This window comes from Berghia stephanieae, chromosome 5, assembly GCF_034508935.2.
Source record: "Berghia stephanieae isolate SIO BIC M18660-M18661 chromosome 5, UCSD_Bste_1.3, whole genome shotgun sequence".
NCBI lineage: Eukaryota > Metazoa > Mollusca > Gastropoda > Nudibranchia > Aeolidiidae > Berghia > Berghia stephanieae.
In genome coordinates, this window is record NC_088364.1 from 12048553 (window position 1) to 12062337 (window position 13785).

General features: G+C 34.1%; 1 protein-coding gene and 1 long non-coding RNA gene across 2 annotated transcripts in view; both read right to left on the reverse strand.

Moving 5' to 3' along the window:
- Window positions 1-3084: 3084 nt before the first annotated feature.
- LOC144974072 (uncharacterized) lies at window positions 3085-4950 on the reverse strand. The gene is made up of 2 exons (XR_013645640.1): window positions 4513-4950; window positions 3085-4003 (listed from the first exon to the last, which is right to left on the reverse strand). It is a non-coding gene; the product is annotated as an uncharacterized LOC144974072 (long non-coding RNA).
- A 571-nt stretch (window positions 4951-5521) lies between these two features.
- Window positions 5522-13785, reverse strand: part of LOC144972415 (ragulator complex protein LAMTOR2-like) — a 9922-nt gene continuing 1658 nt past the window's right edge. The window contains exons 2-4 of the mRNA XM_078913577.1: window positions 11571-11730; window positions 10583-10672; window positions 5522-8700 (exon numbers count right to left, since the gene is read on the reverse strand). Of these exons, the coding sequence (XP_078769703.1) occupies window positions 8644-8700; window positions 10583-10672; window positions 11571-11730 (307 nt within the window). The 3' untranslated portion in view covers window positions 5522-8643. The remainder of the gene's footprint in view (window positions 8701-10582; window positions 10673-11570; window positions 11731-13785) is intronic.

Here is a 13785-nt window from a genome sequence, read left to right on the forward strand (position 1 = left end):
GCTTGCTATCCATTGGATAGGACACTAGCTCGTCTTTTGCAAAGTACTTTCTACCTGATCTAACAATGCTAACATACTACACAAACATCGCTAATAATTAATACATATAATCGAAAGAAAGCCTGTCTGAATAGAAATGTCTTCAATCAACGCTTGAAATCCTCAGGTGAAGACAAAGATCTTATCTCATGTGGTAGCAAATTCCACAACAATCTTGGACCAGAATGCTGAAAGGCACGTTCGCCAGCCTTCATTCGCAACGATCACTGTGGGATATAGCATTCAATGAGACTTGAGAGACTGGGTGGGGATCCTGACCTCCCATAGTGGGCAGGGAGGTACATGCTGTGTCTTCTATCCCCCCATACCCGTTTTCCAATTGTTTCCTGTCATTGTCGTGGAATGAGATTACTTGGTTTTGTCCTGACCCTTGCAGGAGTTCCTTGGCTGGGAGGGAAACAGTCGAATGTCTAGTTATAGTTTTGGGAGATGATATTTTTTTCCTTGTAAATCATTCTCTGTTATGCATTGTTTTATGTTTAGTTTATTATATGATTGGTAAACATTTGAGTCTATTCCTCTTAGTTGGGACCTGTGCTTGTGTCTGGATGAGACTTTTAGGTGATTTCAAACTAAGTACTTTGACGGTGTGCTCTTGGAATCTACATCTGTTCCCTATTTCAACCAATTCCCCTTTGTCTTACCTTTTCTTTTGTGCTTTAATTGTAATTCTAGAACTTTTTACTATCCCATTTTCTTCCTTTTTACTGGCGCTGATATGACCTTAAAGTGTTGCAAGCGCCGTAAAACCCTTAAAAACAAAACAAAAACAAACAGACTTGAGAGATATGTTGGTGATGAGCCTTCCAAGCATATGAATACAATAGTATTCAAAAAGAGAGCTATCGACATTTTAAGATCCTATAATTAAGGACGTTCCAATGTTCCAAATATTTCTCTATCGTCTGTTTGATTTTAAAGTGATGTATTTTTATTTATTGTATTTGTTATTGTTAACTGGTGAAGAAGGGTTTTGAGTCTGAAATGTTCTGTGTTTGTTATTTTGTTCTCTTTCGAAGCTTGTTATATACATTGCTTTGTTTATTTCTTTTCACAAGCCTTGCTTCTATTGAGGTTACCCATATGTTTTTTCATTTGTACTGGCATTGAAATGCATTAAATTGCATTGTAAAAGTCAAAGGAAAAAAAGAAAAACGAAAATAACAAAACAAAAACAAACAATAAATTAAAAGAAAAAGAAGCAAACAATTTGAAATGTCTAATGACAATAAAATTATGTTACAATATTTATTCCTTGTCCCTTTTATTGTGTTTTTAATACTAATTATTATTATATTCTCCTGACATTTCATTGGTTGACTCGGTATATGTTAATAAGTATAAATAGTGCTGACCTTTTTGCTGCATTTTGAATACCCCTCCCCCCTTCCCCTCCTCCTTACACATTTATATAACACATCCCCCCCCCCTCCCCTATAATTTATAAAAGCGAAAACAAATGTTTATGGGGGGAACAATCAATAACATGAATCAAACAATGAAATGTTTTTAGACAGTCACAACTGGAAGAGCCAATTCATAATTGACGGAAGTGTCAAGTGGTAACACAAGAGCAACTGGTGGAGAAGTTTATCACAAGTTGCATGGAAGGGCAATTGGTAGAAGGGTCCAATGATACCCATTCACAATTGAGGGAAAAGTCAATTTGTAAATTATACCATTTTATGGAAAGGTCAATTAGTAAACAATATCATTTGACGGAAAAGTCAATTGGGAGATAATCACAACTGACGGAAAGGTCAATTGGCTGACATTCACAATTGACAGAAAAGTCAATTGGATGATAAAATTGGCGGAAAGGTCAATTTATGGACGATCCCAACTGACGGAAGAGTCAATTGATAATCAAAAATAACGGAAGGGTCAATTGATAATCAAAAATAACGGAAGGGTCAATTTTGACATGCTGGTATATAAAGGGAAATAACCACTCTCAAAGCCCTAAAAAAGGGGCAATAACCTATCAATTGTCGATTTAATAAAGAAGGACAACCCAGATAATTCATTTCGGAACTCTAGTCTGGATGGGTTGCTTCCCTTGAATTGAACATCAAGGGTTATAACTCTTCCACAACTTGTTTTTTTTTAATGCAAGTTGCATTTACTGGATTATTTCCCCTGATAAAATACCGATCTTATAGGTTAATGCCCCTTTTTCGGCACTTTGAAAAGAGTTGTTTCCCTTGATAAGGACATTTCCTAAATTGACCATTCCGTCAATTATCACTATATTTCAATTGACCCTTCCGTCAATTCTAACTACCAATTGACCCTTCCGTCAATTATTACTGGCAATTGACCCTTCCGTCAATTATTACTACCAATTGACCCTTCAGTCAATTTTTGACTGTACCATTGATCCTTCTATCATTTTTCCCAGGGTTTCCGTTAATCAATGGTCCCTCATATATTTATAAGTCAATGAATTGACCCTACCATCTTATGCTTCTGTCTATCAAATGACCTTTCCATAAGTAACAACATTCAACCATTTGATTCTTCAGTCAGGCATAACCGTCTCCAAATTGACTTCTCCATCAATTGTCGTTACGTTACTTATTGACTCTTCAGGCCATTGTAACTGAATTGACAGTATCACAAAACTGTGGCCCAAATCATTGTGTCCTTGGCCAAGACTCTCGTGACTCAGATGTAAATGGAATCCCGAGTTTTTTTTCCACAGGAAGATAAAAAAAGGGATGAGCAAAAAAAAACAAAAAAAAAAAACATTATTTTTCCCTTCACTACTTGGACAGTTTAAATATCAACTAAGATTCCTGTATCCCCAAATGAATTAATTTAGTCTTTTTGTGGCTTTGAAATATTTTAAATATTTTCAGTCCTGTCGCACTTATTTTCTTCGTTAAAAAAATCCATCAAGTTCCACTCAAGACAAAGTTACCCCATTTAACTATATTTGTCGTTTGATTTTAGCCGTTTCTCTCTCTCTCTCTTTTCCCTTATGTAGTATTGATTAACGAAATTGAAATGTTGTCAAATACAGAATTGGGAGAGCATCAGTTTATTGAAACCATCAAATTATCAATGCATATCAAGACATATATTTCAAAAAACATTTGGGAAATCTTTAATTAATACAGGATATAATTAAATAAGGATTTGATCATACACGTCAATAAAACAATTTTTTAAATAATATTATCACTCCATTTAGAGGAAAGAAACAAACTTTGTTCCCGACTTGCTTTAATATTATACTTCTTTTTATCCAATTATTATTCAATAATAATAATAATAATAATAATAATAATAATAATAATGATAATAATAATAATAACTAAAGGGAACATCCTACCTGACAAACAGTTAATGCTTCAACTGAAATTTTGATTTATCCAAAAAGTTCAATTTAAACAACTGAAATACTTAAAACGAACAAGACCAAAACTGATGGATGAAAATTAGCATATATGACATTGATTATTCACAAGGGGGAAAGATAAGCAAATTTATTTTCAGAGTTGCTGAATCAGGAGGCAAAAATTGACAAAACTTTTACCCAAACACAATGACGGACTCACGCAAACACAATGACGGAATCCTTTCTGAGCGCTAAACTCCAGTAAAAAGACATTATGTACTTTCTTCCATTTAGCAAGTGAATGACAAATATACTACGGGCACTTAAATGACCTAAATAGTGTCGAAAGCACCGTTAAACACCTAAAAACAAAAACAAAACAAAAATATACTGAGGATTTATACTGAATTATGTCAATCTACGGAAAAATGTCAACCTTGTATTTTGTGATGTCTTTCGATTACTATTAAAACATTGATCAGAGGCTTTGAATATGAATAGTAATACAAATAACTGAAATTCCAACCCGCATTTATTTCTACTGCAACGAAATATTTAGCACTAACATTTGAGGCTGTGCCTAACACAAGAGATGCCAACCTCAAGAATCGTTGTTTGTTATTGTTTTAAGGTTTAATCGGCGCTGCCACATTTAGGTAATCAGCGCCATAAAAGGAAAGAAATGGTATATGTCGAATGTATAGAATAAACATTAAAGCACCCAAAAGAGAAAGACAAGGAATGAACAAAATGACCGATTAATTCCAAAGCAACCTCATTACGTATCCTGTATCACCTATAAGTTCACCAGACACAAGCACAAGATCCAACAAAGGAATACATCAAATTCTTACATTCAATATACATTAAAAATAACAATATAATAATACAAATCGAGAGAGATTTACAAGAGAAAAATAACATCTACCATAAAAATAACTATGCATTAGATGTTACCCTCCCACCAAGACTCCGCCAGTCGGACAAACCACAATCCCCTCCAAACAAAACAGAAAGCATGTTGGAAAAACAGAGGGTTATATAATTGGAATAAAAATACTGTTTAAGATTGCTGCCACCTGTGTGCAGGTAGGAACCCACCCAGTAACCTCAAGAATCAGAAATGGGTAATTGGGAAGGAAAAACTGTGTAATCCCTGCCTTTAAAACGTGTAATCCAACGCAATCCTCATTTCATGAGTAAAATTGAACACTGCTTATAGTGTCGTGGATACTGTATAAATAAACTTAAGACAGTCTAGCCTCATATAAGGAAATACACCATCATGACAAAATACCCGATTTTCAAAAATCTTTGCATTGGTATCCCTTTTATATTAAAAAATTTGCGATGTTTGTAACAGTGACAATTGACATCTCTGCAAAAGGTCATATTTGTAACATTCGAAATAAAAGACTTCAATATCAAATTAAATTAAACTGAAAAGCTAATGAAAAATTTAGGTTTCATCACTTGTTCTGGGTTGAATACTAAAAATATAATACAAATACTGACAGTCTAACTGCATAAGGATAACAGATAAACGAGTACACACACCACCCCCCCCCCCCCCCCCCAAAAAAAAAAAAAAAAAAAAAAAGAGAGAAGGTTTATACTAGGTCCAATTTATTTTTTAGACTTCAATAAATTAATGTTTTACAACATTGGTGGCCAGCCCTTGGTCTGTTGGATTATCTTTTTCATTAACATCCCAGAGAAAGTGATAAAACCTATATTTTATTCCACAGCTTTTCAACCGAACTTAATACTGATGATTTATTGATTCAACTTTTACCTAACCCCACCTCCTCTCCAAAAAAAAGACAAAAAACAAGAAACAAAACCTAGACGATTTGGCACAGCTTTGCCTATTCATTAAAATGCTCATTCACACCAATAAAGTGTGAAGCGTGTAAGGGACTAGGCATTGCACAGCAATTCTCAGTTGCATTCACAAAGATAATCAAAACGAACAATGTCTATATGAAGCATTTCCAAATAAGTGTTCAAAGGAATTGTGACAAATGTTTTACAAACACCAAAAAAATGCAGAGAAATAAAACAGTCCTTTTCTATATAATGAAGAGTAGTTTTCTAAAACTTCATTGTGTTTTCCACTTTTGAGACGTTTCCCCTCAATGGGCTTAATTGAAATGTAAACTTTATCTTAAGCATCAAATGAAATAAATATTCTTTAAATTAGACTTTACTCCAACTATCAATTTAGACAAAAAATTCCTTCAATTAGACATTATAATTTAAACATCGATTGAAACAAAAAATTCCTAAAGAGGTTATAAGTTTTGAAATACCACTCCTCTCATGTATCACTAAATTGCTTTCTTTTTGCTTCTGGTACAAGATCTTTCAAAGTATACATCATTTGTAAAATGAACATGAATTATACTGGGGTTAAACTTATAAGTTTTTAAAATGCGTTGATCACATTGGTGGAATGCTTTTCACAAATTCCATTCATAACTGTTACATTTCACCGTCAGAAGGAATACTACTATCATATTCTTAGGAAACGCTAGGTTTCTATTAACTCCAAACATCATAAAAGCACCATCAAAATGTATACACGTTTTATCTTACATGCAAAATTACAAAGGCGTGAAGAAAAATTTGGTGAAGGTAAATTACAGACCTGCCACTGGTCACAAACAAAAGGTTGAGGGTCAAAATTGTTTCGAACACCTATGTCAAATTTTTGCCAATGAGCACAGAATTACTGGAAAATCTAAAAATTATAGAACTATTTTTTTTTTTTTACAGATGAATGAATAAATGAGTAACTTGCAAACCTTTTAAAAATTCTATCACCATTTAGACTGAAATGATTATTTATATAATCTGCGAGGATATAATGATCAGTCATTTGATGTTGGGAATGATTGACGGCTCAAAAGATTCATCCGATCTATGTTAATTTCCACAATACAGTGGTAAAATAATTAAATCGATGAATGCCTGCTCTTAATGGCCATCTGTTTCCTCGGAAACATTGTAAGTTATCCACTAATCTTCTTTAAAAAATAAAATAAAAGTAAAAAAAAACAAATTTGGAGAAAAAAAACCCATCTGTATTTAGCCAACAAACAGTTCTTACTCTTCTTTTTAAGAAAAGTTACCTTCATATATTTTGAAAAAAAAAGAAAAAAAAAAAAAAGGTAATTAGCATTTGGCCAATATCCATAATTTTTACTCTTCTTTTTATTAATTTACCATGTGCAACAAGCAAAAATCCTGTATACCTTATGGGAAAAAAAAAAAAAAAAAAATTTGGAAAGAAAACTTCTGAATTTGTTCTCAACAATTTTTTTAGCAATGACTATCCCGCCCAAATCTTTGGGCCTCTTTTTCGCTCACGAAGTGCCCAAATTCGCGACAAAATATGGGACGAAGCCGTTCCGTACATGCTATTTTAAAAAATTAATTACGACGCTGTTTATCCATGAATATGACAAAGTTGGCACACAGTTAGAAAAGAGGTCATTTTAGATTATGTCAAGCGACAAAACTCGTACGATTACCAGAAGACCGTTAAAAATATATTTTTACTCTTTGGAGTAAAATATTTCTAAAACTACCGGGCGTGTAGGTTTTGTCGCTGACAAGGTAATACATGAACATTCTTCTTTTTGTTTGTAAAATTTCATTGGATTATGATAAGTACTTTTTCCGTATTCTCACAAAACATCAACCCAATTTGCATTTCAATGAGTGAAAATATGGAGACGGCCATTTTGCTCCACCATCGCGCGACATGAAAATGACGTGAGCGAGGCAAATCTGCCAGATGGCCAGACTTTAACCTGACCAAATTCGACTTCAAGAGTGGCTAAATAGAAAATCATATGGCTTTCACTATTAAGACTGGCCCACTTAAAATGAACTAAATTTTAACAAACAGAAATTGAATAGACTAGGATAAATGTCACTGAGACAAAAATAGATGAATAAAATTTAATAAAAGAAGCAAAATTATATATTTGGCCACACACGTGGCCATCTGGCACCTTGTTCGCGATGACTGACGACACAAATCCTCGCGCGCTTTTTTAAAATTAAGGCATTGTTTCATTGTTATGTCATAGGGATAGTAGATCAACACTCTCTCTCTCTCTAATAAATACTAGAAATAACATAAGCCATGGTCTCACGGGACTGATTGATAATAATTTAGCAGGCATTTTCGTGTCATTTGTATGGGTTGTAGACACAAAATTACACTTCGGAAAAGTTCCAAATGATCAATATTATGTATATTTTAAGACAAAATTATAGTTGACCCTAGCCATACAGCTCTAAAACTATACAAGTTAGAACTTTTCTGATGTCTTCATTATATTTTCTGATAATTTTGCCATAAAATTGCCAAGTTTTGATATCTTATTCCACGTATTAAGCGAGATACAGCCACAAACCAGAATAAAACGCAGAAAAAGCATCCCATATTTTCCGTATTTTTTTCTCTTTGTGAGTCATCCAAATAAATGACACATTTGAAACTGCATAACTTTGTTATATATTAATGGATTTCCAAAATTCAAAAAGATTTTTACTCAGTGGAGATAGGGCTTTGATTTAAGAGTAGTATTTCCTACAAAAATTTTCATAGTCATTGCTAATTTGTTTTAAATCTGAATCTGGCAAAACAATAATTTTAAATCTAGATTTGGCCCTCAAAATATCTATTTGAGCTGTGCTAAAAAGGTCGGTTTTGTGACATTCGCCGCAAAAATACTCTAATATCAAGTTCGGAAAAACTAAGGAAAAAATTTGCTTTCATCAGTTTATCCGGGTTAAGTAATAATAATAATTAAAAAAACAAAACAATAAAAAAACAAAAAAAAAAAACAACCGATGACCTGGCATCAAAATTATAGTAGTTATAGTTTTTTTTAATGTGGAAAAAGTGTGGACAAAGTTGATACTCTCTGTACATACTTCCTTTTTAGAAACTATTTCTTCTTTTCTATTGGAACTAGATTTCCAGTGTGTGATTTATTTTAAATCATTTAACTGTTGAAAATGAATTTTATCCTTAGTCTTTCAAAATATCTTATTATTGAAGTATTTTTGTGGCGAACATCACAAAACCGCCCTTCGGCACAGTCGCATATTCATACACAGATCAAATCTGTATAAATGGCAGGTTTGACATAATACAATTTGCTTACACTGTTCATGATATCGAGTAATGGTAAAAGGAGAACGATTTAGGTCGGCTGGTGTCAGGAAGCTGCCACTTGGGATAAAGGCTCATCAAGGTACATTGCCAGGGCTTGTATCTGTGGGGAAAAAAATATAAAATACAAGCATGTCATGATCATCATGTTTGAAGTGGAAGAAGAGATGGAGAAAAGAAAAAAAAAAAACAAACAAAAAACCTCATTATGAAACAGTGCTGGTAGTAACATAATGTAAAAAAAGAGAACAATTTTTAACAATCTCCTTTAAGTCCCATTTTCACTGCACTTACTAGAGCAATTTGAGATGATGACTTATGCCTCTTGGCTCCTGGCGGAGCACTGGGCCTCAACAGCATTCTTCCTTCTTCTTCTGTCCTTGGCACAGACCTTTGTCTCACTCCAGGTAAGATTGGAGATGCACAAATCTTGGTGAAGGCTTCTCCTCAAAGTCTGTTTTGGACGACCCCGTTTCCTCTTGCCCTGTGGGTTCCATACAAGAGCCTGCTTGGTCATTTTACAGGGCTCTTTCCGCAAGGTATGGCCAACCCATCACCAATTTCTGCGTCTAACCTGGATATCCATTTGTTCTTGGTTTGTTAATTTGAGATGATAAACTATCATTATTACTCTAGCTAACTTCTGAAGAATGGGAAACTGCATTTATTTAAAAAATGAATTCCCTTTATTCATCCCTTGGGGAAAATTTGTCTTTAGGGTCTATTCCGAGGGAAGACTACAGTGCAGTGCCGCAAATTAAGCCAAGGCGAGGTGACTTGCTCAAGGCCACACTGTGCAGCAGGTATTTGAACTCAGTACCTTTAGGGTACGAAGCAAAGACTAAGGCTAAGCCATGCTGCATGCTGCCCACCACTCATCTAGACTCTCACTGCCAGTACCTGATTGGAGGAAATATAATTTTTAAAAAGAAGGAAGTTCCTCCTATGACTCCAAAATCACGAATTTCCATGGATCCAAGGAAAACCTTCAGAGAGCAAAACCACATACCAAGTCTCCAGTCAGGCCACAAAAAAACAAAATCAACATGAAAATGTGTATTTTATTTATATTTAAATATGAGCAACACGTATCAATTTGTGTACCATAAGACCCATGATTCCTTTCATAAATTATTTTAATCTTTCCAAAAACATGTCCTAAGAACAGAAGTCTGAAAATGTTGCTGCTTCAAGCTCGAAGGAAAAAATAATGATAAATATTGAATTGTAAGCTTCAATTTATTAGACGAGGACAGATACAGTGGATGTTTTGGGTTTCCCCTTTATCAACAAAATAGGATTTACCTTAACAATGCCACAATCACATTATCTCATTCGTCTGTAATGTTTTGTTCATCCTGTTTTATTGATAAAGGGGAAACCCAAAACATCCACAGTATCTGTCATTGTCTCATAAATTGAAGCTTACAGTTCAATACTTATCGTTATTAAGAACAGAAGGCATACATTCAATCATTTATTTAACTATCCCTATCCCAATGTTACAATTCAAACTAACAGGAATGAATAACATTCGACGATTCTCTATTGTAATTTCGCCTGTGTAAACATCACTAAAATGTGAAGTAGTAACATCAGGGAAGACAACATGAACCCCCCACACCACAAAAGGGAGTTGGCAGTTCTATTACTAAAACAGCCCTTCAGAGCCATAGGCCCATGGAGCCGGAGTTTATCTTGGTCTATATAGCTTGAAACGGTCAATAGCAATTGCCTGCTTCCCTTTGGAAAGGACGCTAGTCTATCGCAAAGTAAATTCCACCAGATCTATCATACCTAGCAACCCAATCATTGTTGGGTGGACAGGGATCAGAAAAAATATTGACTGCACACGGGATCGATCTCGGTCCCTTTGCTTGTGAAGCAAGTGCCCTACCAACTGAGTTATCAGCACCCACATCTATTACTAAACAGGAAACTAAAGTTTTTCTTTTTTATCATGGTATTTAAAAAAAACGACTAACCTTTGTCTTGAGCATCCCATAAGACACCGTCTCCCTTGCACAAATACACAGTAACAGGTTGGCTACCTTTGTAATGGCCATTTTGCCTTGCTGGGAAGTGGAAAACAAATAAAATGAAGAGAAAAGAAAGAATCAAAAAATAAAACGGACTGTGAAACATATCATTCAGAAAGATGAGTGGAACTTGATGACAACAAGAAATGAAGTAAGTAGAAAAGTGCCAGAAGACAATATAGAAGATAAAATCATCTGGTCAAATCTACACCAAGATGCAAGACATTTACTAAAGTCGTATTGAATAAAATCACAACTGTGCTGCAATGTCTATAATTAGAATCTTCAGGTCAAATCTACATCAATGTGTCAGATCTTTCCTACTGATGTTATAAAAAACAAAACCACGACTTCAGTGGAATGTCAAAAAAGCTCTTCATCTAGTAAAATCTACATAAAAATATAAGACCATGTGGCACAAAATCATGAGTTTGGCAAAATGCCGACATCATCATTGTCAACCCTGCTGCTGTGTGGCCAAAGAGCCATAAAGCCCATGGAACCAAAGTTTATCCTGGTGTAACACAGTCAATAATAATTGCTTCCCTTCTTTGTTATTAGATGCTCTCATCCATTGCAAACAGATGGAAATAAAACCCCAAATCAACTCAAAATAACAACTTATTTTAGTGTCGAAAGGTCTAGCAATTGCGCTATTGAGTGAATGCATTATCTACCAAATTCAGTCCCTTGATTGATGGACAAAGAATAAAAACAAAGACCTTTCCACACGGGACTGGTACCTCAATGTTGTGGCTTTTTGTTTTAATGAATTGTTTGTTTGCGTGGGTTTTGTTTACTTGTAGAAACCTTCAAGCCCTAAAGAAATAGTGTTAACTGTGTTGGACACAACTAAGGGACATTATCTGTGATAAAAGCATTCATCCAATAGGGATCCCCAAAGTAGGATATAGAGAAACTCGACCGTACTCACATTACAATCCACAACAACACACTGTAGAAGGCCATCGTCTAGGGATAACTGGCCACTTCTTTGGAATGAGGACCAAATATTACTTGCAATGGCACCAGATGCTATGTCTTTGGATCCAATGCCCGCATAAGCCAAGAGGGAGCCTTCACTGTTCAGTAGACTGGATGAATATGAAAGAAAAAAAAAAAGAAAAACTGGAATGATCAGGAAATAACTTTTTGATAACATATTTATCAAGTTTAAACCTGCTCAATATTTTTGCCTCTATAAAAATAATCTAAAAAGGAGGCTTTTTTCTTTTTGGGAACATATTGGACAGTTCGTGAGGAATTTTACCACTGGAATCAAGTTTAAAACCTTTGTTTTAAATGATAGACAGGATGACTGTACAAATTAAGATGCTAGACGACTAAACTACAGAAAAGTACTTTCAGTGCCTGAACTAGCAGACCAGCTATTACTTTTACAATTTCACTGCTGGGAGGAAAAAAAAAGCAGATTGATCATTTGAATTTGGTACCCTCGCATGTGAGTCAAAGACGTATAGAACTACTAGATACTATCTATTTCTAGCTCTTATAATTTTAGAAAGATAGTGCTCTACTTTGTAGTGGTAGTAGTAGTAGTTGTAGTAGTAGTAGTAGTAGTAGTAGTAGTAGTGAAGTAGTAGTAGTAGTAGTGATAGTAGTAGTAGTAGTAGTAGTAGTAGTAGTAGTAGTAGTAGTGAAGTAGTAGTAGTAGTAGTGATAGTAGTAGTAGTAGTAGTAGTAGTAGTAGTAGTAGTAGTAGTAGTAGTAGTAGTAGTAGTAGTAGCAGTAGTAGTAGTTAGTAGTAATATAGTAGTAGTATCCCCGAGGTAACGTGGGAAGAAAAGTAAACGCTAATAGAGAGGAGGAGAAGCGTAAGAACGAGAGAAGATAAATAAAGGCTGTCATTATTCCCAGACGCCTGTCTGGGGATAATAAAAATTCGTTATCCCCAGACAGGTGTCTGGGGATAACCAATTTTTGTTATCCCCAGACACCTGTCTGAGGATACTATCCCCAGACGCATGTAGCAAGTGGGCAGAAAGATTTTATGCAAAATGCCAAACTAGGCGTGAAAAATACCAATATTCTGGAAAAAATACTAGTGGTTGTGTCCCAAAACAGTTAATATATCAAGTGATATTTAACACAAGATGAAAGTAAATAGTGATCAAATGTCAAATCCAGCTCTTTAAAAAAAAATATTTTAAAGCAAATGGATCAATTAAATTTCTTTTGTTACTTTGATCTGAAAACGTCAAACTGGCAATTCGACTTTTTATTTTCAACCAGGAAGAAAGTTGTTAATCATCAAATCTGTTCATAGTCCACCAACCATTTAAATTTTCATTACCAACCTACCTGTTAACTTTATTGATCATCTCTTGTTTCTATAATTTGCTCATTCTGGCCACAATTTTGGGGACGACCGGGAATAATTTTTTATGTCGCGGACGAATTCCTAGGCCATGGTGTTGTTCGCCCCAAAGCCCAAAACCCACACCTGTTACTTTCCTGTCTGCTTCGCACAAGACAATACAATTTAGTATCACACGTCCACAAAACTAGATCCAACAACATATTTTTATTCGAATCAGAGATGAAAATAACCTACCAAAACAAGGAAGCAAAAATGGTGGAAATATGTTTAGCTCATACTCATATATGAATTTAAAATATTCCGATAGCGGTGTCGATAGGCAGCTCAGTGGGTAAGATTCGACCCAGTCGCGACCGCCCCCCCCCCCCCACTCATTTTTTTTTTTTACTTTTCTTTCTTTCTTCCCAATTGATTTCATTGTTTTCACTTTTGTTCCGAGTTCCGAGCAAGAGTTTTTTTTTAATCAGTTGAATTTTTTATTTCTCCGATGATATTATTTCATTATTTAATTTGCTCTAGATCTATTACTATTATTGTTTTTTTGTTTTGTTTTGGTCAATGATAATAATAATAATAATAATAATAATAATAAATAATAATAATAATAATAATAATAATAATAATAATATAATAATAATAATAATTGTAGGCCTAATATTGTAATATTTGTTATTATTATTACGATTACCATCATAATCATTATTATATTATTATCAATAATAGTATTATTTTTATTATTAATACTCTTAATATCATACTATTACTATTATTATTATTATTATTATTATTATTATTATTATTATTATTA